Here is a 23,773-nt window from a genome sequence, read left to right on the forward strand (position 1 = left end):
TTAAAATTAGATGAGTGGATTTAGAGGTCTGAGGAAAAAAAATCCGAATTCAGACACACCTGTTTCTCCTTTTAGCAGATACATTTTTGATGCAGAAAACCTGTGCAATAAACTACCAGTAATAAAACCAGAAACCCAAGTTTCCTTTCTGAAGCTGTTTTTCACTGCCCATGTATTTGCCAGTGTGCCTATTTTAAGGAACTCTGTGCCTGAATATTCGTGCTAAATAAGAATATAGGGTGTCCCAGGCATTGTGCAAGGCCCTGGGAATGCAAGGAGCACGCAACTCAATAGGGAAGAGAAGAAACAGTTACATTAAAAATGGAATCTTAGGGCAAGATCTGATGAACAATTAGAAGTGAACAGATCACTGATGGTGGCATTCTTTGACCAGCTGTATATCACGTGGTCCCCAGTGGATATAGCAGCCCAAGATTATGCTGTAATGGGAGACAAGCAAGAGTAACAGGCCCAACCACTTGAAAGGATAACTGTCTTACAGTGTAGATTCCAGAAGGAGTAGAGACTAGAGGAAGGGAAACCACCATGATACTTGGTAGATTCTAAAGGATAGGAAGGCAGAGTACTAATAAGAAAACTTGGGACTTCCCTGGTGATCTAGTGGATAAGACGCCACAGTTCCAGTGTAGGCGGCAAGGGTTCAATCCCTTATTGGGAAACTAGGGATCCCATGTGCCATGTGGGTGGTCAAAAGAGAGAGAGATTAATAGAGGAAGGAAGGAAAAGAAAAAAATTGAGTTATGACACTACATTAATTGTGAATCTTTATTTCAGTATTAAAATATGAAAAATGTGCATCTTAGGCTCAATGAAATACTATTAAATGAACTATAAATTGGAAATGAGAAGTAGGTTGAGTTAGACATATCCTGTATATTTGGTCTTGGGCTTTGCCACTTAACTAGTGCTCTCAGAACAAATTTCTAAAGTGTAGCCCTTTTCTCACTTGAAATTGAGCTGGACTTTGATTATATACTTTGAAGTACTGTGTAACCTGCTGCTCCTCCTACCTTGGCCTTAAGTACCTGGGGGTGGGGTAACCACCACCTGCTTGTTTAGAAACATGGAGCAGTCAGAGCTCCTGTTTCTGTTGGATTCATCTACTCAGGGAGCTGGCAGGGAGATCGGTCAGCAGGAATGGGGCCTGTGTGGGCCCCAGTCTCGAGTGAAGGGGTACCTTTCTGTATTTGATTTCCTTTTCTGATGGATTGTGTTCTTCCAGAACCTTCTTTTCTGGGCTGTGCTGATTATCTTGGTTGGGGTGTGGTGGGAATTGGGAGTTGGGGAGCCTTGGTGTGACTTGGTTATGCAAAAAATGTTACCTCCAGAGAGGCATGGTGGAAGGAAATGCTTGTTACTCAACCAGCAAGTCATGGTTTCCAGGCACAATGCCTTCTCTCAAGTATTCCCTGGATGGACAATGACATTTAACTTGGGATACATCCACTTGGGCAAAACAAGAATGAAGAAGATGACCTTTTCTGCCAGAGGCTATTAAATGGCCAAGATGAAGTATGTGGTGATATGGACTCAGCTGAAATTCTAGGAGGCAGCTGTTTGCTCCCCTTTATTAATATAGGCAGAAAAACCAAGATGTGGTGGTAAGAGACTTGCCTATACTCATACAAGGTGGAACAATGCTTTAACAGTGTTTTTCAAGCCAGGGACTCCTCCCTAAGGTGACTAAGCCTTCCCACTCATTCTCCAGACCTGCCCAGACCTGAGGTGGTTGCCCAGGGAGCTAAAGCTTCTCCCCAAACAAACTTGACCTGGTAAACGTGGTGTTTCCTCTCTACCTTTGGCTATTTCATCCTCCTCTCCCTTTCCCTCTGCCCCTCTGTCCTGTTTTCTCCAGGTCTTGGCTGGTATCAGGAAAGGGGTCCCCTCCCATGGCCTCCCACTCCAGGGAGCCAGGGCTCCTGCCCTGTGGATCCTGTGACATGGTTTTCCGCTCCTGGGCCCTGCTGGCCACTCACACTCAGCGCTTCTGCATTGGCCGTCAGACCCGGGAGGTGATGATTGGAGCACAGCCCCCAGTAGCCACTGAACCACGGGTACCCGGGGTAAAGGCCTCCATGGTCATGAGTGGGTATTGAAGTGACTCTCAGCATTCCTCACCCCACACCCCATCCGCAGGTTGTGCCACAAGAACACCAGGGCCTCCGGGAGCAGGAGGCCAGCAAATCAGCTCTGAAGAGGCTAACAGAGGAGGTACACCTGGCTTTCCCCATGGGCACAAAACGCGTTGCCCCCCAAGCTTACAGATCACGAGTAGGTCAGATTACTCCCAACAGAGGCTGCGGGTAACTGTTACCTTCAGGTGCAGCGGCTGCGGCTCTGTCTGCAGGAAATGAGACCCTGGATAACAGAAATCCCCAGGGCGCCACAGGGGCCCTGGAGGCGTTCAGAGGCGACGACTCAGAGCGCCCACTCCAAGGCTGCTGGCAGCCTGGGCGAGCGGCTGCTGGCACTGCACTGGACTCACGCCAGGCGCGTGGCAGAGACCGCGGCACAGAGCCGGGCCCTAGAGCAGCGCAGCGAGGGTGAGGGGACAGAGGGGGACTAGGGCCCACCTTCCCCCCTTGGCTTGAGGTCGCCCCACGGTCGTGACTTGATCTCTTACCCCCTCAGAACTGAGCCGGCGCCTCCAAGGTTTGGCCTCGACCGGGAACGGGAAATCACGCATATTCAGTCTGGAGCGAGAGCTTCGAGAACTCCGGGCAGAGGCAGGGCGAACGCGGGGAGCTCTGGAGAAGTTAGGGGCGCACGTTCAGCAGCTCCAGGCCAACCCGGTGTAAGAAGGATGCGTGGGAACCCGGGAGAGCCGCCCCTGCGCGGGGCGGGGCTTGAGCGGGGAGGGGGGCTCTGCCTGGAGGCCGCGCGGTAGCCGTCGGGAAGGGGCGGGGCTACCGGAGACCCGCGTCTCCATCTCTGAAGCGGTCCCGGCGCCGCCGGCCCCGACCCCAGCACCCGGCTGAACACCGTGAGAGAAGCAGAACTCTGTGGTCCGGTGCTACAGGCCACCCCAGGGACTCTGCCTGCAGAGATCGGGTGAGGTCCGGGCCCGGGGACGTTCTCGGGACGAAGCGCTGATCGATTCTGGTAAAACGCTGCTGCCTTCCTGTCCCCTACTCCCTAGGGCCCTGCGTGAGGCCTACATTCGAGGCGGGGGCCAGGACCCCGGCGTTCTGGGCTGGATGTGGCAGCTGCAAGCGGAGGCATCAGCTCTGGAGCTTCGGCGGTCGCGGACCCGCAGGGGTGAACAGAAGCGGGCCAGCCAGGAGACCTCTCTGGAAAGAGGGAAGGGCGGTGAGGGAGGACGCCTTTGGCTTGAGAACCACTTGAGTGAAACTCCGAGGTAGAACATTTGTCTCTGTGGTGGTGGCTAGAATGTTAGCCGACAATCAGCCGTGTTCAGAGAGTACCAAGGCTGGAGAGCTGCTTAGAGCAGCTGGTCACCAGAGATCAGAGGTGACGGGTCACATTTGTTCAATCTCAGGAGGACGGGCAGGTGCTGCATTCAAGGAGCTTCTAGCAGTGGAGGCTGAAAACCGGCGCCTGGAGGCAGAAATCCTGGCTTTGCAGATGCAGAGGGGCGCAGGCCAGACACCCTGGGGTCAGTGAGCAGCCAGTTCCACCCTGCCTAGCCCTCCCCAGCAGGCCAGGCTCAGAGAAAGGGGTTAGAGGGGCCATGCACGGGGAATGCGACCCGTGTCTGCGCCCCATCAGTCCCGTGTCCACGCGCATCTCCAGGTGTCTGCATGGGTTTGGCTCTTGGGGATGAGGTATCTCACTTCCTGCGTCCTGCTCAAGGGCCCCTTCTCTTCCGTGTACCTAGGGCAAGGGGAGCCGAGACTTGGGGCCAATCCGAGCCCACGCCTGAGGAGGGAAGATCCCCCAAGCCTCCCGCCTCCAGTGGCTCCCCAGCTGCCGCCCTCCACCAGAGTCCTATTCTTGGGTGGCGCTGAGAAGGCTGTGAGGACCGGGGGTTCGGATTGGGGCAGTTCTGCTCTGTGCAGCTGGGGGAGCTCGGGGAGCATAGTGTCTGCCTGGGAGGGTTTCTGGAAGAATTAACTCTTCCTGCGCAGTCGCAGCTTCCTGGAGCCATGACCAGGAACCCGGCCAGGGATCCACACTACCTCCTGCCCACAACTGACGTCCTGGGCCCTGCACCCTACAACCCTGGGTGAGGCCTGCTCCCTCCTTCAACATCCTCTGTGACTTAGTCACTGCTACTAGTTTAGGAGACCCACTCAGGCCAGCTAGAATGGGGGAACTGCCTGGGTGGTGGGCGGATGGGACTGGGGCGTGTGCGTGTTTGAGACCTGTGTTTCCTAGGGCTGGCCTTGTCATTTTCTATGACTTCCTGCGGGGCCTTGAAGCTTCTTGGGTTTGGGTGCAACTGATGACTGGTTTGGCCCGAGATGGACGGGAGTCAGGAGGGACCACAGCGCTACCCCCAGCCCTTTGCCTGCCCCCACCTCCAGCTCCTGGGCCCATGGGCAACTGTGCCATCCTTGCCAGCAAGCAGCCTGTACCCAGGTCAGTACATGGGGATTATTTCCTTGGTGCTGTTTGCCACAGCTGAGGCTTGTCCCTCACTCTGCTGTATTTCCTCATCTGTATACAAGGACTCTGGCTCTGAGGGCCAAGTCCTAGGAAGGGAGCATAACCCACTTCTGGCTCCTGACACATTTTTGGTTTTGCTCTAGACTACCACCCTCACCATCAGTAGCCTTGGTCTGTGAGCTCTGGGCCTGGCAGGGGCTAGAATGGGCTAAGGCACCACAGCCAAAGGCCTGGGCCTCACTAGTGCTATTTGACCAGAATCAGAGGTTGCTAAGTGGTCGCTGGCGTCTCCCATTTCGGGCCCTCCCTCCGGACCCCAGCCTTAGCCCTGGGCAGCTTAACGGGATTCCCCAGGTGAGTGTGGAGGATGGGGGCTGGGTCTGCTCCTTCACGTTACAGATGCAAGGCCATTTCACCTTTCCCCAGGTTAATCAGGCCGAGCTCTTTCTGCGACTGGTGAATGCAAGAGATGCAGGTGTCCAGACCCTGGCAGAGATCAATCCAGCAAATGCCCACGAGTACCAGTACCCACCCCTGGTGAGGGCCCAACTAGAGCAGGGACAACACAGGTGTGGTTGATGCGGTTAATAACCAGCCTTTGTTGACCACTATGCACTTACCAAGCCATTACTGTGTTTTCTGTGAATGAACTCATGTGACTCACATATCCTGTTAGGTCCGTACAGCTGTGTCAACAGATTAAGGAAATGAGAGCACCATGAGGTTAACTTGGTTCACAGTGAGCAGTTAACTGTAAAGTGGTGTGACACTAGACGCTGTGCTATTAACCTCTACACAAAGATTGCTACAGATCTACCCTCTCCTTGTTCCACAGGTACCCAACTCATCTTCACCGGAAGCCAGCCCCCTCACCCCAACAACTGCCTTTGTTGACCCCCCTCCTCCAGAAGATGCCTGAACTAGCAGACTTGGGTGCAGAGAAGAGGGTTGGGCCCTCCCCCACAGCTTTGACCAACCCCCACTGGCTCAGAGTCCAGAAGAACGGGGGTATGAGTAGCTTAACGTGCACAAGGCTGGGGCCCAGACTGAGGCCTCTTCTGGGATCTGCAGCTTTACTATCTCCATGTTCTGACAAGAGTCTGGAAACAAATACAGATGTGAGCACATTAACATGAGCTCCAATCCCAGCTCTAACTTCCACAAGCACTTGGTCTTTCTTTACCTATTATCCTTTTGTTTAAAAAAAAAGATTGATGTGAGGATTAAACACATCAGGTTTATAGTATTGTCTAGCATATAAATTCTTTGAAAGGTGACTTGGAGAGAGTCTTTCATTCAGCTAAAGGTTCAATGCACGGTACTGGATGCTTGGGGCTGGTGCACTGGGATGACCCAGAGGGAGGGGAGGGGAGGGAGGAGGGTGGAGGGTTCAGGATGGGGAACGCGGGTATACCTGTGGCGGATTCATTTCGGTATTTGGCAAAACTAATACAATATTGTAAAGTTTAAAAATAAAATAAAATTAAAAAAAAAAAAAAAGGAACTCTATGAGCTCCTCCCCATGTGTTATGTTTTTTTTTTTTTTTGCTAAAGCCAGTCTTACAGCCCACTTATTTATCCCAGCTTCTTCACATCCTCCAGGAAGCCTTCCAGATTCTCAACGTCACCATAAAACAGGGAGCTCCTGTAGCCTATCTACTTACAAACAACCTGGGTCATGTTCCCTCCAAGTTGGCAGGGGGCTCATCAGAGGTGAAATCCAGCTGATATTATATTGGGCCTGGCTTCAGACCAGTGTCAGCAAAATCAAAGTCTTGATAATTAAGGCTGCCTTTGCCTGTTCTAACCTGCTATCTGTCCAGTGCAGCAAAGTAGCCCTGTGAGTGGTGGAATTATCAAATCCCCTTAGGTAGTAGAGGGCAGGCACTGTTTGGAGTTCAGATCCTGCCTGGTATAAAGCAGTTTCTTAAAGGTCAGCTCAGAGGCAGCCAAGTCACAGATCTTACACTGGCTCTGCACCCTGGACATCAGCAAGGGCCCAATGGGACGGCTTTAGCACCAGTGGCCTAAACACCAGCACCCTCGGACTGGGCAGCCAGAATTGCTGATCCAGTTTCCACCTTTCAACCACACATCCCACTGAAATGCTCCAGGCAGCTCAGGATCCGCACTCTTTAAACACAAGTCCAGAGGCATTTTAACATCTTTATTTAATAAGTCAAAACTGTGGACAGGTAACAATTTCAACTGTTGATATTTTCTGTACATAAAGGTTCAAATATAACAATGTAACTCAACCAGCCAGTTCTCCCCACAGATTCTTCCAACCACATCCAAAGTGTCCAGTCAGTCCCTCAGCCACTTGCAAGCTCAATTTTATACAGTTAGCACAACAGTCTTCCTCAAGGATCACTCCCCCTGCCCGCTCCCTTGCCCCAAATTTTCGTCAGTTTTTTCCAGGACAGGATTATGGCCCTAATTGGACACCAGGTGGATACCAAGGTGCCCCAAGGCCTGGCATAGCTGTTATTAGCTCACAAAGTCCATCAAACAGTATCAGCACCAAAGAACAAGATCTTAACTAAGTCTTGTTTTGTAGCCCCTTGTCCAGGGAGAGCACCACTCAATTTGCAAGACAGCCCAGGTTCAGAGTATTTATAATGGAAAAGAGCACCACTGGAAGATAAGGGCCTGCGGTCACGCTTGATTTCATCACCTCCACATTAGACAGGAATCTGGATTAGAACTTCCAACAGAGATCAATACAGAGGAGGAAAAAAACACAAAAACCTTTGGCTACTGTATAAAACCCAGAGTGCTCCAAGGGGCACATATTAAGCCAATATTTAAGGGGAAAAAAAAATCATCAAAGCCTCAACCTTTGCTTACAATTTTTATTGAAGTTATACAAAAAGAATCCCCAAAAAGTGAAAAAATACATTATATACAAAAACACTTTCCACTGGGAGGCAGGCTCTGCTCCCTCTCTTAACATGCAGTGCTTTCAACTGTAGCTCCGGCCTCCACTGTCCCCTCCACTGCTGCCCGGCTTTCAGCTTTATTCTCAGCCTGGAAGATAAACAGGGAGCCTGGGCATAAGTGAGCCTACTTTAAGCCATTCTTTCTTACACAACTGAGTCGGCCTCAGTCAGAGGAACAACAGAGGTCCCTTAAATTCTGCTTTGCTCTCTACACTAAAAGGGATCACAAGTATACACCCATTTCCTAACTTCTCTGTAATAAGGCTGATAGAAAGAGGAGCAAGCAAAAGTGACCGAATGGTCTTGGCAATCAAGTGTCTTCTCCCACATTCATTAGAGGGGGACCTGTGGTATATATTTGACAATGAGACATCTTACATTTCATAACCAAACTGTTTCCTGTACAACCTCATTGTTTTTATGAAAGTAATCAAATAATCCAAAGAGGATCAAGTTGGGGAACATGCATTGGCTTCCCCAGGCCCTGAGAACAAGGGAAATGAGGCAAGAGTCCAAACCCTGCTTAACTGCCCACCTCCTCCTCCATGTTTTCAGCAACTTCGGTTCCAGTGGAAATAGTGTCCCCACTGCCTCCGTTCACCTCTGGCTCTTGTTTGGCTTTCTTTGCATCATCTTTCCGGGGGCTCTCTTCCTCTGGTTTCCTCTATAAAGATATAATTAATTGTGAAAGCTTCACAAATGTGCTTACTGTTTTTAAAAGGACAATTATAAAACAATTTTGTAACACATGCCTCTTCCCTATGGTGCAAAGATCATGAACACCAGGATTCACAGCTCTAAGGGTCTCCCGAGCCACAGCCTGTCCTCTGGAGAATAGACTGGTATGCCTAAACATACCAGTTCAGCCTCTCCAAGGATGGAGAGAGAGGATAGGGATGAGGAATAGACAACAGTGACCAACCCATAAATCTGAAGTTGAGTCAGGAAGCAAAATAAGAGTGGAGGCTTAAGTTTAAGGAGGTCTGCTGCTGAATGACTACTGTAAACCTGCCAGCTTCCTAAGATGGGATGATCTGACCAGACCTCCTCATCAGCTTTCCTAATAGCCCTTGGGCTAAAATAGACCAGGAGAGTATTGCTAGAAGACATATGTATTTCTTTTGGCTGCACTAGGTCCTAGCTGTGGCTCTCAGGATCTTTGATCTTTAGTTGTGGCATATGGGATCCAGTTCCCTGACCAGGGATCAAACTCGGGCCCCCAACAACGTAAGCTTGGAGTCTCAGCCACTGAACCACCAGGGAAGTCCTAAAACAGCCATCTTATTGCACCAAGCATTAGGGATGTTTATGTGAAAGGTAATTCTCATGTATCATTTGGAGGGAGGGAAATGCAGAGTAGGGAGAATATAGAAAAGAAATGACCATATATAGATTTACCTTCTTTCTGACAAGGTGGGAAATATCAGTAACACAATTTGATGAGGAAGCACCATCTGTTGGCTTTCTACTTGCAATCTGGCAAAAAAGAAACCTTTGTTACCAATGTACTGCTGTATATGAAATATACACTGAAGCCTAATATTGACAAAAATCACCTGAATACCCACCATGGAAACTGAAGAGCTTCCTCCACTAGAAGTGAAACCTGAAGTAGAGCTCTCCACCTGTGAGAAATGACAAACCCAAGTGGGTCCCAGGATAGAACCCACCAGGTCACCTACCTACAAGCAACTGATTAGTAAGACTTCAAACACTAGTGGCCTCCACATGGTAGCAACATCACCCACCCTCTCTACTCACACATGGTCACACAGTAAATAGCTGAGAAAGAATTCAAACCCACAGTCTGGCTCCAGAGCATACTGTCTTGAGCATTGTATTTACTATGAGAGGAAATCGTATAAGACTTCTCACATTCCCTCTGACATCCAAATCCCTGGAAACCAAGTCGTGAGGAAGATTCCTAGCAAATGGAACACTAGTACCATGATAAAAGGCCTTCAAAAATATCAAATGTGTGACTATCAAAACTCTACAAGGAAACCAAACGAACCAGAGTTGCTTTCAGAGCCAGTTCAGCTACATTCCCACTACGCTGGGACTCCTTTGCATCTTCTATCTTCTCTCTAATTTCAGGGAGCAGCTCCTTCAGCTCCTCAATTTCTTTCTCATATTCAGTAGGTGATCCTTCAGCCTCCTTCATCTGCTCATTTAGTACAGCTAGAAAGAAAAGGCTGAAGTGATCAGTAAGTAATAGATAACACAAAAGGAACCTTTAAAAAAAACCTGTCGATACTGGATCCATCATAATTCTTGTGGAAACAGACGATGCATACTCACCCATTCTCTTCTCAATGACTTCAATAGATTTGCTGAACTGTGCTACTGCTTCATCATACTGAGAGTTGTACCCATAGGCCAAGCCCAGCTGGTAGTGAGTCTCTGCAAGGAGCCGATCATGGGCTTCCAAATACTGTTCCTGCAGGTTTAGGCAAGCCTGGAACTCCTCCACAGCTTGGAGGTAATTCTCTATTGAAGAGAAAAATAGCAAGCAAATGCACATTTAATATACAGAACTTCTAAAATTCCAGAAATTCTGCAGAAATGTTTTCCCATGTTATATATATTTCACTTTTCTTTGTAGTATCTCCAGGACCCTTGAACAACTTAAAAAAGCTACTGGGAGGGAGTTCCCTGGCGAGCCAGTGATTAGGACTCTGCACTCCCAATGCAAAGGGGCCATGGGTTCACCCCTATCAGGGAACTAAGATCCCGCATGCTGCACAGTTCAGCCAAAAGAAAAAAAAAAAAACCTACCAAGAGACTTTCATTTACAGTATCATTTAAAAGACTATTCATTGTTCTAGGAACCATAACGAACCCAAAACACCTACTGTCCATTCAAAACTAACTGCCCACAATTTATGATCAATTGAGCTGGATTTTAAGGAATTAGAAGGTTCAGGCACGGGGCGGGGAAACAGTGTGTTAGAGAGTAAAACAGAAAATGTATTACCAGATTCAACACTAACTTCTCCAAGTTTAAGATGTGCCTGTGCAGCATAAAGCTGAGCCTCCTTCGTGTCTTGCCTAAAAGGAAAGATAGTTAGAAACCTTAATAACATCTGACCAAGCCTAACTGCTTTGTTTTCAACCCCCGAACTCCCAGCCTAAGGCTAAAAGCACCAAGAGTTTTACCTTTTAAAAATGATCTTTGCTAAATCCAGCATATCCCAGGCAAGTTCTAGGTTCCCAATCTCCTCCTCTTCATTTTCTTGAAGGGACTAAAGTATATCCAAATCATTGGTGTTAGGCAGAAGTACAAGACAGGCATCTTTGATTACAAATCAGAATGTGTAATTTAGTATGGCTGAGGTGAAGGAGCAGAACTGGTATAGGATTCAAAATTCAGAATTTTCTCTCTAAACCTACACAATGGACCCCTACAAAGTCTACCCTGTATCACCTTATGTCAGTTGTTGCTCAGTCACTAAGTCATGTCCAACTCTATACGACCCCATGGACTTCAAGCCAGGTTTCTCTAGCCTACACCATCTCCCAGAGTTTGCTCAAACTCGTGTCCATCGAGTTCGTGATGCTATTCAACCATCTCATCCTCTGTTGCCCCCTTCTCCTCCCGTCCTCAACCTTTCCCAGCATTTGGGTCTTTTCCGATGAGTAGGCTCTTCGTATCAGGTGGCCAAAGTACTGGAGCTTCAGCATCAGTGACAGTTAGCAATGATATGTTGGGTCCTGTCCTAATTGACAGGACTGCTAGGATCAAATGGATCTGCCTATTCTCAGCATGAATAAAGGGTCCCCAAACCCTAACCAAGAAATGACTATCTATAATAATTATGCCTACACTAGTAAACCACAGTCCTACAATAAGAAAGGAGATAATACTCGGCAAATAAGAATTCACCTTGTTTTCAGGAGCTGAATCATTTAGTGTTTCTTCAGCCTTGTCATTTTCTTTATCCTCCTCTTCTGAGCCCTCGGTTTCTGCAAGCAAAAATTCTTCAGTATTGAGAATACTAAACATAACAGACAAAGATGACAGGACAAGTCAGAGATTCCAATAAACATGTCAAATGACCTATATTCTGGGGTAGGACAGGCCAGATTCAAGCCAAATCGGGTAACATTTGAACTGGATATAAATAATAAAGTCAGTGGTTAACAGTCTAACTCGAGTCTAATCCAGACTTAGCATAATCTTAAATAATTCAGACCTTCAATGACCAACAGGCTGTGTTTCTCTTCTAAAAGTCAACCTGCACAGTTCAGATCAAAAGAAATTAACTACTGACTTTGATTCACTGGCTAGAAACTCCCATCTACTCAGAGTCAGTTGGAGGCCTCAGCCAGTATTCCTGGGTTCTTTAAGCCAACTGTCAGTTAATACTAATAAGGCCAAGAAAATACCAAAAGTTAAATTACTTCAGTCCATTTGAAGCAAGGATGCTCAAGAAGATGCTTTCCCACAATACAGCCGTGGAAAGAAGCACAGCCCTCACCATTCCTCACCAATGAGCATGCCGCACTCCAGCCAGCTCCAGCATGCACAGAATTTGAGTGAGCAGTATGTTATTTGACTTTCCAGTATCATGTTAAAGTCTGCAGCCATACCAACACCACATTTCATCATACTGACAAATACAAGTTAACTGCCTGCGAGGACAGGCTGCTGATAAACAGCTCTACACACTTGGGTTCAAACAATTCATAAAATGGGTATAATGTGCCTATTTCTGCCATCTTTCATTAAGCATTTAACACCATCAGAAGAGCCCAAATACTGTCTCCTAACTGAAAATTAGGCATTAGGGCCATGAAGTCAGGTTAAAGAACTTTTATCTGTCTACCAATATTTCTTTAGGATGGAAATAGGCAAAGAAAAGTCATATAAATTAGGACAAACTAAAGTCCTAAGAACCAGTTAAAGTTACAAGTTAATTGTAATTAACCTCTACAGCAAACACTGTTTTATCAGGTACCTCCCTTTTCTCCTGTTGACCATGTAATTTGGTGCTTCTGAAATACAAGTACTCACCACCACATACCAGTAGCTTTCAGTGCCCAAATTTCAAAGTGGTTTGTATACTTAGCTCCCTAATGTTAGGCTAGATGGGTGGTCTTATTGACTTTGAGGATGAAGCCCATCCTCCACTAGAACACATGACAGGTGAAGCAGATCGGGTGTATTTCTCACAATATTTAAAAAACCAAACACCTTATCTTCCCAATGTGCAGGAAAATTTGGCAAAATGTTGCTGTTCTATATTCTTATTTATCTGGTACCTGTTCAACTCATACCAGCATGCTAGAAAGTGGCATCTATTTTGGCATAAAATGTCTAGATATTTGGAGTTTTACATCAAATTTTTAAATTAAAATTCTTATAATGGTCTGAGAAAAACACTTGTTTCTCTTGAGGAATCTGCATTACCTTCATGGAATGGTGGTGAAGAGCTAAGTTAATGAGAAAGCCACTATTTTTCAACCTGGTAATCTGTGCCCAGGTATTAACAGAAATGCACCGAAGGCCTCAGTTAAGAGATCTGTTTATTTTCTAAGTTTCTTTGAAAATGGAATCTTGTTTGTCATAAGTCATCCTTCAGAGAAAGGGAAACAACGTTTTAGAGATACCACTTCTCTCATCTTAGAGCATCTTCAAAACAAGGTGGCAAGAGAGCTGTGCAAAGCAGCAGAATGACTCTTAAATACCTCTTCACAGGGTTTTAAGAGAAAACCTCTTCCAAGATTTCTGCAGGCTAGTGCTACCACATACATTTCTGACAAGAAGTGGGTTAAAGGAAGGGATTAAAGTTGACTTCCTCAGTGTGAGGTATTCTGGGAAGAACACATTCACATCAGATCTAGGGTCATATTCTGGTCCTATGATTTACTGTTTGATCCCAAACAAGTCACGTGACCTCTAACCCTCCATTTCCTCATCACTGTAACTGGAGTGATACTACCTACTACACAGTACTGTATTTTGGAATCAAAAGTAAAGTTTAATGTATGTGAGAAACTCTAAAGATTAAGACATGAGAGGTTTTTTAAAAACTGAGTTCAGTTCTGTGCTTTTTCCATACACTCTCCTCAAGCCCAATGAGCAGCCCAGTGGTGCTACCATTTAGCCAATTCACTTCTGGTTACCATGCTTGTGCTGGCTGGAGTACAAGGACTTGCACACAGGTAGAAGGAAGTTAACCAGAATTAGCTACAGGTATTGATAATGGGTCTTTGAACATCTCAAACGTAAGAAAACTCAAAGCAGTCAATTACATAATATGTGTGTGTGTGTATATATATGTAAGTATTAACGATTAATTGGACTATACCTGTGGTTATTAATACCGTTAGATCAATCTTACAGACAGCAGAATCCTCAAATGATAGTACAACTCAAGTCAGACGTGCCAATTATGTAGTTGCTAATTAGAGGCTTATACATCTTGATGAAATGGAATCATAATTAGACCAATGATACAATACAAAGCATTCACACTTCATAACATTCTAAGTAACAAAAAAGTCAGTTTAGCAGCCAAAGCAAGCATGAAATGAGGAGGGAAAGCTGCAAGAGTACTTCACATTTTTCAATTATCTTTTGGAGGGGGCTAATTTAACTAATGTGAATGAGCCTCTAAACACTTCCTGAAGACTGAAAGTAAAGATTACCAGAATTCTTTCACTCTGGTGATAAAACATTCAAGGGTAAACTGCCTTCACTTAAATGGCATGCCTGCTTAAGTGCATCAATTCAGTGGATTCTACTGCTTTAATCCTGCTTCCTAAAGCAGAAAAAAAGGACCCATGTGAACAGTAAATTTAAAAATCCAGAGGCATGCAAGTGAACATCCATTCAGCATTCTCTGCCAGCCTAGCGCACTATTTCCCTACCTACTCCACCCCACCACCCACCTTTGTTGGCTAGTGAGGTGCAACAAGTTACTGATAGCTAGCCAAATCTCAGAAAGGCCTATTTTGCAATTAGTAAAAGCGTTAGTCTATAAGCCAACTAAAGAAGACTTGCTTTTAACTTGCTCAACTTATCACCACCTTCTTAAACCACTCCCATTTTCATTTAGCCCTTTCCTAATCCAAAGGCAGACGGAAAATTCTGAATGGAAGGCTGACTTTTACCCATGATTAGTGAGTCAAATCCAGAATGTACTCCACCCACTGTAGCTCTTGTATGTCCCGGTTACCTTCACCCTCTTTCATCTGTTCTTCTTCGTCTTGTGCTTCTTCATTAGCAGCTATCTTAACTTTGTCTTCAGGGGATTGCTCAGTAGCCCCCTGGGCCACCTCAGTCTCCACCCCATCTCCGGCTGCCTCAGACTCTTCTACAGACAGCTTAGTCTCCTGGCTAGGAACCAACTCTGCCCTGACCTTCTCTAGTGCTGAGCCATCTTTTGTTCCTATCAGTCCTTCTGCATTAGTCTGTGGTTTAGTGGAGGCGTGATCCCCTGCAGCTGACAGTCCATTGACTGCACCATCCTGAGGGAGAACAGTGTCCTGCCCTCCAGGCTTCTCAGAGACTTCTGATCCGGCTTCTGCAGCTGAGGCATCTGCAGCCTGTGTTGTCACCTTCGGTGACTCTTCGGCAGAAGGCAATTCTTGTCCTACCAACTGCTCAAGAATAGCCTTTCCTGGTTCACTTTCAGAGGCAGCTACCTGCTCCTTTGGCTCATCCCCACCCATATCCACTGGCTTGACTGCTTCTATCTCCACTGGAGTGCCCTGCTTTTCTAGAGTCACAACAGGTTGTTCTTTTGAAGCTTCTTTTGGTTTCTCCTCTATGCTCACAATTACTTCTCCCTGACCCCCTTTTTCTCTGCACTCTTCTTGGACGTCAGTTTCAGAAACTGATTTTCCTTCCTCAGCACCCGGTATTTCCTGATCTGGCTTCTTAGAAGTGACTTCAGCTTCACTCAATCCTTCTGGTGCCGCTGCTCCTTTTCCTTCTTCAGTGGTTTCAGTTAACTGATCTGGAGCTGATTTAACTTTCTCCTGTAGTTCCTCTGCAGGCTCACCGATATCCATATCTTCTCTTCCACCCTTCTCCATTTCAGTTTCCTGTTCTTTATCCATTTCAGGCTTTACCAGAGACTTGTCTTCTGTTTTTTGGGCTTCTTTTTCTCCCATGGCGTCATAAACCTGTTCTCTCAACTCTTCCCTTGCTTCCTCTACATGGTTAAAGAACATGAAGCATAAACATGTCTTCGAATTTAATGATAAAGGCATAAATGGAAACTAAAAATACATTCCCTTTAAACCCTCAAACAGCCTGGCTTATGTTTTAGCAGATGGCCTACAAATTACCTGCCCCTTTGAGAAAAGCAAAGGAAAAATCCCAACTAGCAGAGCAATTTACTGCAAAAGAAACCCAAGCTCCTTAAATTAGGTATTATTTTACTTGAGCATTCTAATTATCAGTTAGCTAAGAGATGCCAAGCTTTACATTCTCCTCTCAACACTATATATATATATATATATATATATATATATATATATAAAATAGATCTGATATGTAAAACTCTAGCAGCAAAACCCAGATTAGAAATTAACATTTAATTTTCTTAGAACCAAAAAATGTAAAAGGGCCCCAAAAGCCCAGCCATTAAAATAACTGAGCTGCAAAGACTTTTAAAAATTTACATCAGAAAAATATTTTAGGTTATTTTAATACTTAGAATATCAATTTAAATAACCAGATTTATTTAGGAAATTAAGTTATCCCCTTAAAAAAGTCTATCATCAGTTTCACTGAGACCTCCCCCGCAGTCTCCACCAGATGCAAGTGTAGCCCCAAGAGAGACTATTCAAAATAAGGAGAGCCCTATTTCCATCGCTTGTATATAAGAAATATACGTCGCATCTCTTGAATGTCACATGCAACTCCACATACCATCTATGTTATCATTATTTTCTACCAGAGATTCTTCTTCTGTTTTTTCTCCTTCCTCCTCTTCCACATGCACACCTTCCAGGGCATTTCCCAACACACCATTCTCCATTCTAGCAGAACAAAAGGAGAAAGTACTAAAGGTATGATGGCTAGAACCTAACAGTCTTTTTAAGAAAGAAACTTAGCCCTGTATTATAAAAGCAACAGAAGAGTAAGTAAGTACAGGGAATATAAACTATAAGCACTCATGAAAGAAAAGCAATGGTCAAAATGAATATAAACTATGGTTTTAAGAGCACTGAAGAAAATGAACATACCCTTTATCCAGCCATCTTAAAAAGCACTGATAACCCTTATCAAAAGGGCCATGTTTCCCAAACTTCTCATCTACCTATATGTCTCTAGATGGCCAAAAACATTCTGGCAAGATTTTCATGACAAATCCTTAGACTGCTCTACAAAATTAGAAAGCTTAGCAAAAGTGAGAGATTAAATAGATTACAGATTATTTGCTACTCTGTGTACCCTCAACGTATTTTATTCTGCTTAATAAATTCTGGTGGAATATCATAACAACTTTCCAACTCCTTATCCAGAGATGATTCTTCTGTTTTTTATCTTAAGATATTTTCACATGCCAAGTGTTTCCAAATTGTCCTTCCGTCCATCCTTGTTATGGATATTGTTCTGGGCTAGCTGAGAGTGTTTTTAAAGGTTCCCTCTCTAAACTAGACTTGGTAAGTTATTGACTATTCACTAATGGAAAGATCTCTGCTTCTAATAACTGCAAAAGTCAAAACTTAAGTATAACTTTACTCTTTTAAGTGCCTTTCAAAATTCCCATCAAGGGAATTCCCTGGAGGTTCAGTGGTTAAAACTCCACACTTTCCACTGCTAAGGGTGAAGGTTCAATCTCTGGTCAGGGAACTAAGATCCCACACACTGTGCAGCACAAGCAAAAAAAGAAAAAGAGAAGCAAAAACAACCCATCAATTTTTCATCCTCCTTTCTAAACCCCCTGAGTAAAACCAGTCTCACTCAGTTCCTGTGAAATCTTAAGGCTAATAAATAATCTTAACAAATAAACTTAAAAGTTTTTAAATAAATCATTATGATACAAACATCTTACTTTAAACTTAGCTTGAAAGACATACCTTGCCAACTCCAAAAGTGATTTCCCATAAAAAAAGAAGGCTTCTCCACATTCATTAGCTGTCTCTCCATACTTCTTACCTCTAAAAAGAGAATAAACAGCTAGGATCTGAATTAAACTTTTATTTTTTCTAGTTCTTTAGCCATAAAATGACGTTTCTTCTGTAACACATCCTTCTAGGAAACCAATACTCTCCCCTCCTCTTGAGCTCAAGGTTCAAGGGACTTTAAGAAACAATGAATAAGTTAATGTTGCCAGTTCTTCATCTATATAGTATGTATCATAATTATGCATTTAGATATATAATATACATTATATAATTAGAATATATATTCTAAAAAGACATCTATTTCCTACAATTAAAATATATAATCTAAGATGCAAGCTATTAATAGGTATTTCTCCTGATAAAAAATAGGGGTCAATATAAGCCAGAATATTGTTAGGAGTTAGATGGCCTTTGGCTGGGACTAAAGCATGAATCAAGTCCATGCACAGGCATCATGATAAAGAGTTAATGTTCTTGCCTAGATTCAAATCCTGCCTCTAACTTTAAACTTTAGTAGTTAACTTAATCTCACAATGCCTTAGTTTTCGCATTTATAAAATGGAAATGTTAAGAACCGCTTAGGTCTACTGCAAGAACTAATTAAGTTAATGTATACAAAATCATTCAAAATAATGCTTAGAAATAGATAGCAATATATATACCAAGTTTAGCTATTAATACCTATAAACATGGAAGAAGCAGAGGAAAAATCACAAGTATGATAAATGGGAAGGAGGAAGTACTTTATGTGGAGTAAAGAGACTAGCTTTTATGGGGTAAAGGATCTGCAGAAATCATGCTAAGTAAAGTCAACTAATAGTCTAAGAGTCTAGTAAGAGTAACCAGAGCAACTAAGCATAAAAGCTATAATGATGAAGGTCATGTTTAAGGGAAGTCTGTTATATTAGAAGAATGCATCTCAAATTCTACTCAAATACCCTTAATGACAGGACAGTGAGAAAACTAAACTTTTCAGGAATCTGGAAGGAAAAAGCTAAGAAGTGTGTTTCTATGTGCTCAATATTAAAAACTTAGATTTTAACATTTTACAATGTAAGATTTTTATATAAAAACACCTAATTACTTAGCATCAGATGAAACCTGGGTCCTACCCTTAGCACAACACTGAATACCAGAACCTCAGCTCTTCAGGCCCAGATGACGACAGAGAGGCCAGAGGCCAATAAATCAACAACAATCAACAGGCATCCAGGAATAAGATTCTGTTCTAGAGGGAGTAAGGGTTAGGGAAAAAATACACTAATATAACCCTGACTGACTGAATAAAAGGAATGAAGAAGCCAAAGACTTAATCAGTGAGCCTCAAACCTGAAACCCAGCTTTATTATAAGCATCTCTTTCATAAGCAAGATTTCTTCAATTCCACTAAATATAATGTTATCAACTAATGAGCATGCATGACTGACTTCAACTGCTATTGGTAATGGTATTTTTGAGAAAACAAGTCACAGGCTGAAAGGCTACCACTTAAAAGACACTTTCTCTCAGTGTATAAAGTACATTAAAGTCTTTGGCTAAACTAAATCACTCCTGAAGCACTAAGACTAACCCATTCCCCCAAGATACAGATATACATGGCCACCTGGTGGTCAACTATCAATATTCAAGAAATTGTACAGATAACAAAGGTGCTAAGAATCTATGAAAAATGCTGTGCTAATAACAGCATTAGCGAGAGGGTGACTAACCATGCCTTGCTTGGGATTACGGACTTCCCCTGGATATAGAACTTCAAGCATTAGAGTAAACACAGCCCTACTATACAGGTGTATTCAGTACCCTGGGATATATACTTAAGGGAAAAGAATAAAAAAAAAAGTATATATGCATATAACTGAGTCACTCTGATATACAGCAGATATATAACATTGTAAATCAACTCCACTTCAAATAAAAAGTTAAAAACAAACAAACAAACAAAAAAAAAACACTTCCACTGTTAAAATTGGAACAAGTCCCAGAACTGGGACAAATTAGTTAGTGATCAACAGAAAACAAATTTCATTAACTCAGGAAAATCAAAGGCTAAAACTGCTCAGTTATACGTGAGTTTTATAGTTATAGGAATAAACTCATACATGAAAAATAAATCTTTTTAAACTCTTGCTTTTCATTCTTTTTCCCATTAAACAACTTTTTATGACTCAAGTTTATTAGGAATGTAATACAGTACTTACAAAAGACTAGCTGCTTCCTGGAAGGCATTGACAGCTGCAGGAATATCACCCATTACCAGATGTTTCTGTCCTAATCCCAAGAGTTTCTTAGCTTCACTATCCACATCCAGACTGCAAGAAAAAAGATTTCTTTTCAGGTGTCATATACTTTTAAAATCAACATTTTTTGAATACCTGCTACATTTAAACTGTAGTATTTTATTTCCTTAGACCTCTCAACTGCTCTGGCAAGGCTGAGCTAACCCACGATCTATCACTACAAAAGCTCACTACAAAGTCTGCGTAATCAGTTTGTCTGTTGGTCATCCTTTCAAATCCAGAATTCCATGAAAATTTTAATTATTTTTAATTTATTTATTTTTCATTGAAGGATAATTGCTTTACAGAATCTTGCTGTTTTTCTGTCAAACCTCATCATGAATCAGGTATACATATATCCCCTCCCTTTTGAACCTCCCTCCCATCTCCCTTCCCATCCCACCCCTCTAGGTTGATACAGAGCCTGTTTGAGTTTCCTTAGCCATACAGCAAATTCCTGTTGGCTATCTATTTTACACATGGTAATGTAAGTTTCCATGTTACTCTTTCCATACATCTCACCCTCTCCTCCCCTGTCCCCATGTCCACAAAGAAAAATCTGATTCTTAATTCAAATGGCCACACAAGTGCTTTTGCTAAAGACAATCATCTTACTTTAGTAGGCAGAAGTGCATTCATACTTCACATTTTGTCACAGATTATAAAATCATTTAGTGAAGGACTGAAAATAAATTTATTAGGACTCCATACTTTTAATTTACAAATACTTTAACACTTATTCACTCTCACTCGTTACCTATTAAAGATGATAAAACAAACTGCCCTCAAGTTACACAGCTCTTATGTCTATGTTCTAGATATAAATCAAATCACGCCACTGTAAATAATCATACCTCTCCACTTTATCTGCAGAAGTAGAAGGAGCAGGGGCATCTTCTTCAATTCTGTAAAGAAAAATTAAGGGGGGAAAAAGTAAAAATGAAAGGCTATTTTAAGACTAGAAATTTAAAAACATAAAGTCATAAAAAAAGCTATTTATTAAATGTCCAATATATTCAGATCTTACATAACATTTATTTACATTATCAAATTTAACACTTATTCATTCAAGTAACTGTTGAATGCTTATTTGCTACCTGATACTATTGATATAATGAACAAGACAGTTACATCCTAGATTTGAGTTTACTGCTCACTAAAAATAAGTTTGTTTTTTAAAAAAAGGAAAAAGCAAAGTTTCCCAGAACATTCATTTTCGGGGGGAAAAGTACTAATAAATATCTTTAAAATATTTCATAGTTGTGTTTACTGAAAAAGTCTAGAAATGACCAACTCAGCAGCCCCTAGAACCTAGACTGTGCTCCTGAAAATCCATTTCCCACTAAAAGGAACCAAGAATCCTCTGAGAAATAACTGATCTAAAACAGTGTTGGAGAAGTACATAGGTGAATCTGGGGCAATATCATGACAGAAGGCAACAAAACTCTATCTAGCATTATTTAGGATCATATCTACTAATGGTCATGCTAAAAGGAAAGGTGGGGGAAAAAAAAATAATAAAAATAAAAGGAAAGGTGGGGAATCCAGGGTAAAGCAAGAAGAGTTCTTTGTACTTTTTCAACTTCTCTATAAATTTGATGTCTCGTATTTACAATAATATTACAAAAGCACACTTACGAGCCAACCTCAATAAAATCTCACTGGCCAAAAGAAGGGACAATGTGAACATCAACAAAGATAATAGGGACTTCCCCAGTGGCCCAGTGGGTAAGACTCCAAGCTCCCAAAAAGGGGCCTGGGTTCGATCCCTGGTCAGGGAACTAGATCCCGAATGTCCCAACTAAGAGTTCACAAGCCACAACTGAAAGATCCCTCACACCGCAATGATGATCTAAGAGCCCACGTGGTGCAACTAAGACCCAAAGCAGCCAAATAAATAAATATAAAACACACACGCAGATAATAACTGAATAACCAAAAAGGACCTACTGTGTAGTACAGGGAAATATGCTCAGTATTTTATAATAACCTAAGTGGGAAAAAAACTCGAAAAAGAATAGATACATGTATATGTATAACTGAATCACTTTGCTGTACACCTGAAACTAACACACTGTTAATCAACTATACTGCAATATAAAACTTTAAACATTTTAAAAAAGATTATAGCTGCAATTGACTGGAAAACTCCAAATATGTTTAAATCCGTGAGTTCTCAATAATATAAACAAAAAAAAAAACCTCATTAGTCATCTTTGGAAAATGATTGAAAATTGATAAATAAAGGGAACGAAGAATTTACCCTTTTTTTACCATACAGTTAAACCTTAGGTAGGTTTCAAGAAAAGAGTTGACTTAAGTTATTACTTAGGAATGCTATACACTGACACCATTCACTTGGTATGAACTTAAATCCTTGCCTTTGTTACCTAGTCTATCATCAGTTTTCACCTATATCCCAAAGGAAATATTCAGTTAAGGATATATATCATCTTTAACTGTGCCTCCAAAGCACACCAGTTTAAACCAAGGACCGTTACATCTCAAATGAGAGCAGAGAATGCTGTTAGCTGTGATGAAATGGAGAAAAAGAACAGTGGGAACACAGAAAACTTGACTACTAAACACCTCAGAAGCCATACATGAGAACTGAAGTACATGCAGCAAGAAAGCTAGGAGCATGGGAGAACACAGGAAGTTGTGTTTTTAACTCCTCCAAAGGTTAAAATATACACACAAACAGAACTGAGTCAATTAATTTTTCATACTTGGACTTTCTTATTTAGCATACCAAATTTATATACACAATATGGACAAAACAAATGAACAACTAAAAAATAGCTTACTCAATAAATATATTAACTCAAAAATCAAATTCAATAGACATTTTATTAGTATCTACTGTATGCTAGATGTGACTTCCCTAGTGGCTAAGACAGTAAAGCATCTGCCTGCAATGCGGGAGACCCGGGTTCGATTCCTGGGTTGGGAAGATCCCCTGGAGAAGGAAATGGCAATCCACTCCAGCACTCTTGCCTGGAAAATCCCATGGACGGAGGATCCTGATAGGCTACAGTCCATGGGGTTGCAAAGAGTCGGACACGACTGAGCAACTTCACTTTCACTTTCACTGTATGCTAAGCATCAGAATCAACCTCCAGCAAAAGTTAAAGCAGAGGACACAGGTAAATTCCCTGGCTGTCCAGCGGTTAGGATTCGCCCCATCACTGCCAATGGCCCAAGTGAGAGAACTAAAATCCCATAAGCCACAGGCGCCAACGCCAACCTGCGTCCCCCCCACCGAAAAAAAAGCAGAGAGGACAATTTGGAGAAAGCAGAAGAGATTAAATGACAAGCAGGGGCTAACTATATTGGAATCTGAGTCTTAGAAAATGCTTTAGAGATGAAAAGTTGTCAATTACTTTCAGCAGGATCCAGTATCTTTCTTAGAAACTCCTAAACATTATATTGGTTAACGAGTTTGATGAAAAGTCCTGGAGAGGGGAGGTGGGCAGGGAAATGGGGTTGAAAATAAGCAGACTTCATACTGACAGGAAAAAAGCACAATTTAAAAGTTAATGTGTTCAGCTGCACAGTAAGCAGCAAATGATCTGACCAGAACCCTGGAATGGCCCAGGATCCTTATCTACAAATACTTCCTGTCATAGCTTGCTGTTGTTCAGTTGTCGTGTCAGACTCTTTTGTGACCTCATGGACTGTAGCCTGCCAGGTGCCTCTGTCCATGGAATTTCCCAGGCAAGAATACTGGAGTGGGTTGCCATTTCCTTCTCCAGGGGATCTTCAAGATCCAGGAATTGAATCTGCATTGACAGGGGAATTCTTTACCATGAGCCACCAGGGGAAGCCCCTGTCATAGCTAGTTACCTTCAAATAGCTTCCTTCACTAATGGATTA

At 43.0% G+C, this 23,773-nt stretch overlaps 2 protein-coding genes across 13 annotated transcripts in view; one reads left to right on the forward strand and one right to left on the reverse strand.

Moving 5' to 3' along the window:
* The first annotated feature begins 23 nt into the window (after window positions 1-23).
* On the forward strand, window positions 24-8,277 carry CCDC17 (coiled-coil domain containing 17). 9 transcript variants are annotated; one of them, XM_061413094.1, is made up of 13 exons: window positions 24-2,075; window positions 2,158-2,232; window positions 2,342-2,564; window positions 2,653-2,815; window positions 2,989-3,072; window positions 3,161-3,330; window positions 3,521-3,637; window positions 3,860-3,996; window positions 4,110-4,207; window positions 4,360-4,563; window positions 4,734-4,944; window positions 5,017-5,127; window positions 5,426-5,701. In XM_061413094.1, the coding sequence occupies exons 1-13, from the start codon at window positions 1,911-1,913 to the stop codon at window positions 5,507-5,509; spliced, it is 1,842 nt and encodes a 613-aa protein (XP_061269078.1). In that variant the 5' UTR covers window positions 24-1,910; the 3' UTR covers window positions 5,510-5,701. The 9 variants fall into 9 exon arrangements, with proteins under 9 accessions (XP_061269078.1, XP_061269081.1, XP_061269073.1 ...); XM_061413097.1 differs by having other exon boundaries at window positions 2,369-2,564; window positions 3,161-3,279; window positions 3,524-3,637; window positions 5,426-5,608; XM_061413089.1 differs by having other exon boundaries at window positions 4,734-5,127.
* Window positions 7,432-23,773, reverse strand: part of NASP (nuclear autoantigenic sperm protein) — a 28,126-nt gene continuing 11,784 nt past the window's right edge. For 2 of the 4 annotated variants that reach the window (XM_061413084.1, XM_061413083.1), the window contains exons 3-16: window positions 20,752-20,802; window positions 19,820-19,930; window positions 17,574-17,654; window positions 16,420-16,529; window positions 14,717-15,697; window positions 11,419-11,498; window positions 10,692-10,777; window positions 10,510-10,583; window positions 9,834-10,022; window positions 9,547-9,713; window positions 9,101-9,157; window positions 8,931-9,008; window positions 8,068-8,196; window positions 7,432-7,620 (exon numbers count right to left, since the gene is read on the reverse strand). In XM_061413084.1, the coding sequence (XP_061269068.1) occupies window positions 7,540-7,620; window positions 8,068-8,196; window positions 8,931-9,008; window positions 9,101-9,157; window positions 9,547-9,713; window positions 9,834-10,022; window positions 10,510-10,583; window positions 10,692-10,777; window positions 11,419-11,498; window positions 14,717-15,697; window positions 16,420-16,529; window positions 17,574-17,654; window positions 19,820-19,930; window positions 20,752-20,802 (2,275 nt within the window). In that variant the 3' untranslated portion in view covers window positions 7,432-7,539. The remainder of the gene's footprint in view (window positions 7,621-8,067; window positions 8,197-8,930; window positions 9,009-9,100; window positions 9,158-9,546; window positions 9,714-9,833; window positions 10,023-10,509; window positions 10,584-10,691; window positions 10,778-11,418; window positions 11,499-14,716; window positions 15,698-16,419; window positions 16,530-17,573; window positions 17,655-19,819; window positions 19,931-20,751; window positions 20,803-23,773) is intronic. The other 2 variants (XM_061413085.1, XM_061413086.1) reach the window with 2 other exon arrangements.

Source organism: Bos javanicus, chromosome 3, assembly GCF_032452875.1.
Source record: "Bos javanicus breed banteng chromosome 3, ARS-OSU_banteng_1.0, whole genome shotgun sequence".
Classification (NCBI taxonomy): domain Eukaryota; kingdom Metazoa; phylum Chordata; class Mammalia; order Artiodactyla; family Bovidae; genus Bos; species Bos javanicus.

Excerpts from the sequence above, each read along its gene's own strand:
- CCDC17 (XM_061413089.1), top strand. The coding sequence starts at position 1,911 with ATGGCCTCCCACTCCAGGGAGCCAGGGCTCCTGCCCTGTGGATCCTGT. Across the intron at positions 2,076-2,157 it reads CAGTAGCCACTGAACCACGG|GTTGTGCCACAAGAACACCA; the intron begins GTACCCGGGGTA and ends CCCCATCCGCAG. Across the intron at positions 3,331-3,520 it reads TCTGGAAAGAGGGAAGGGCG|GAGGACGGGCAGGTGCTGCA; the intron begins GTGAGGGAGGAC and ends GTTCAATCTCAG.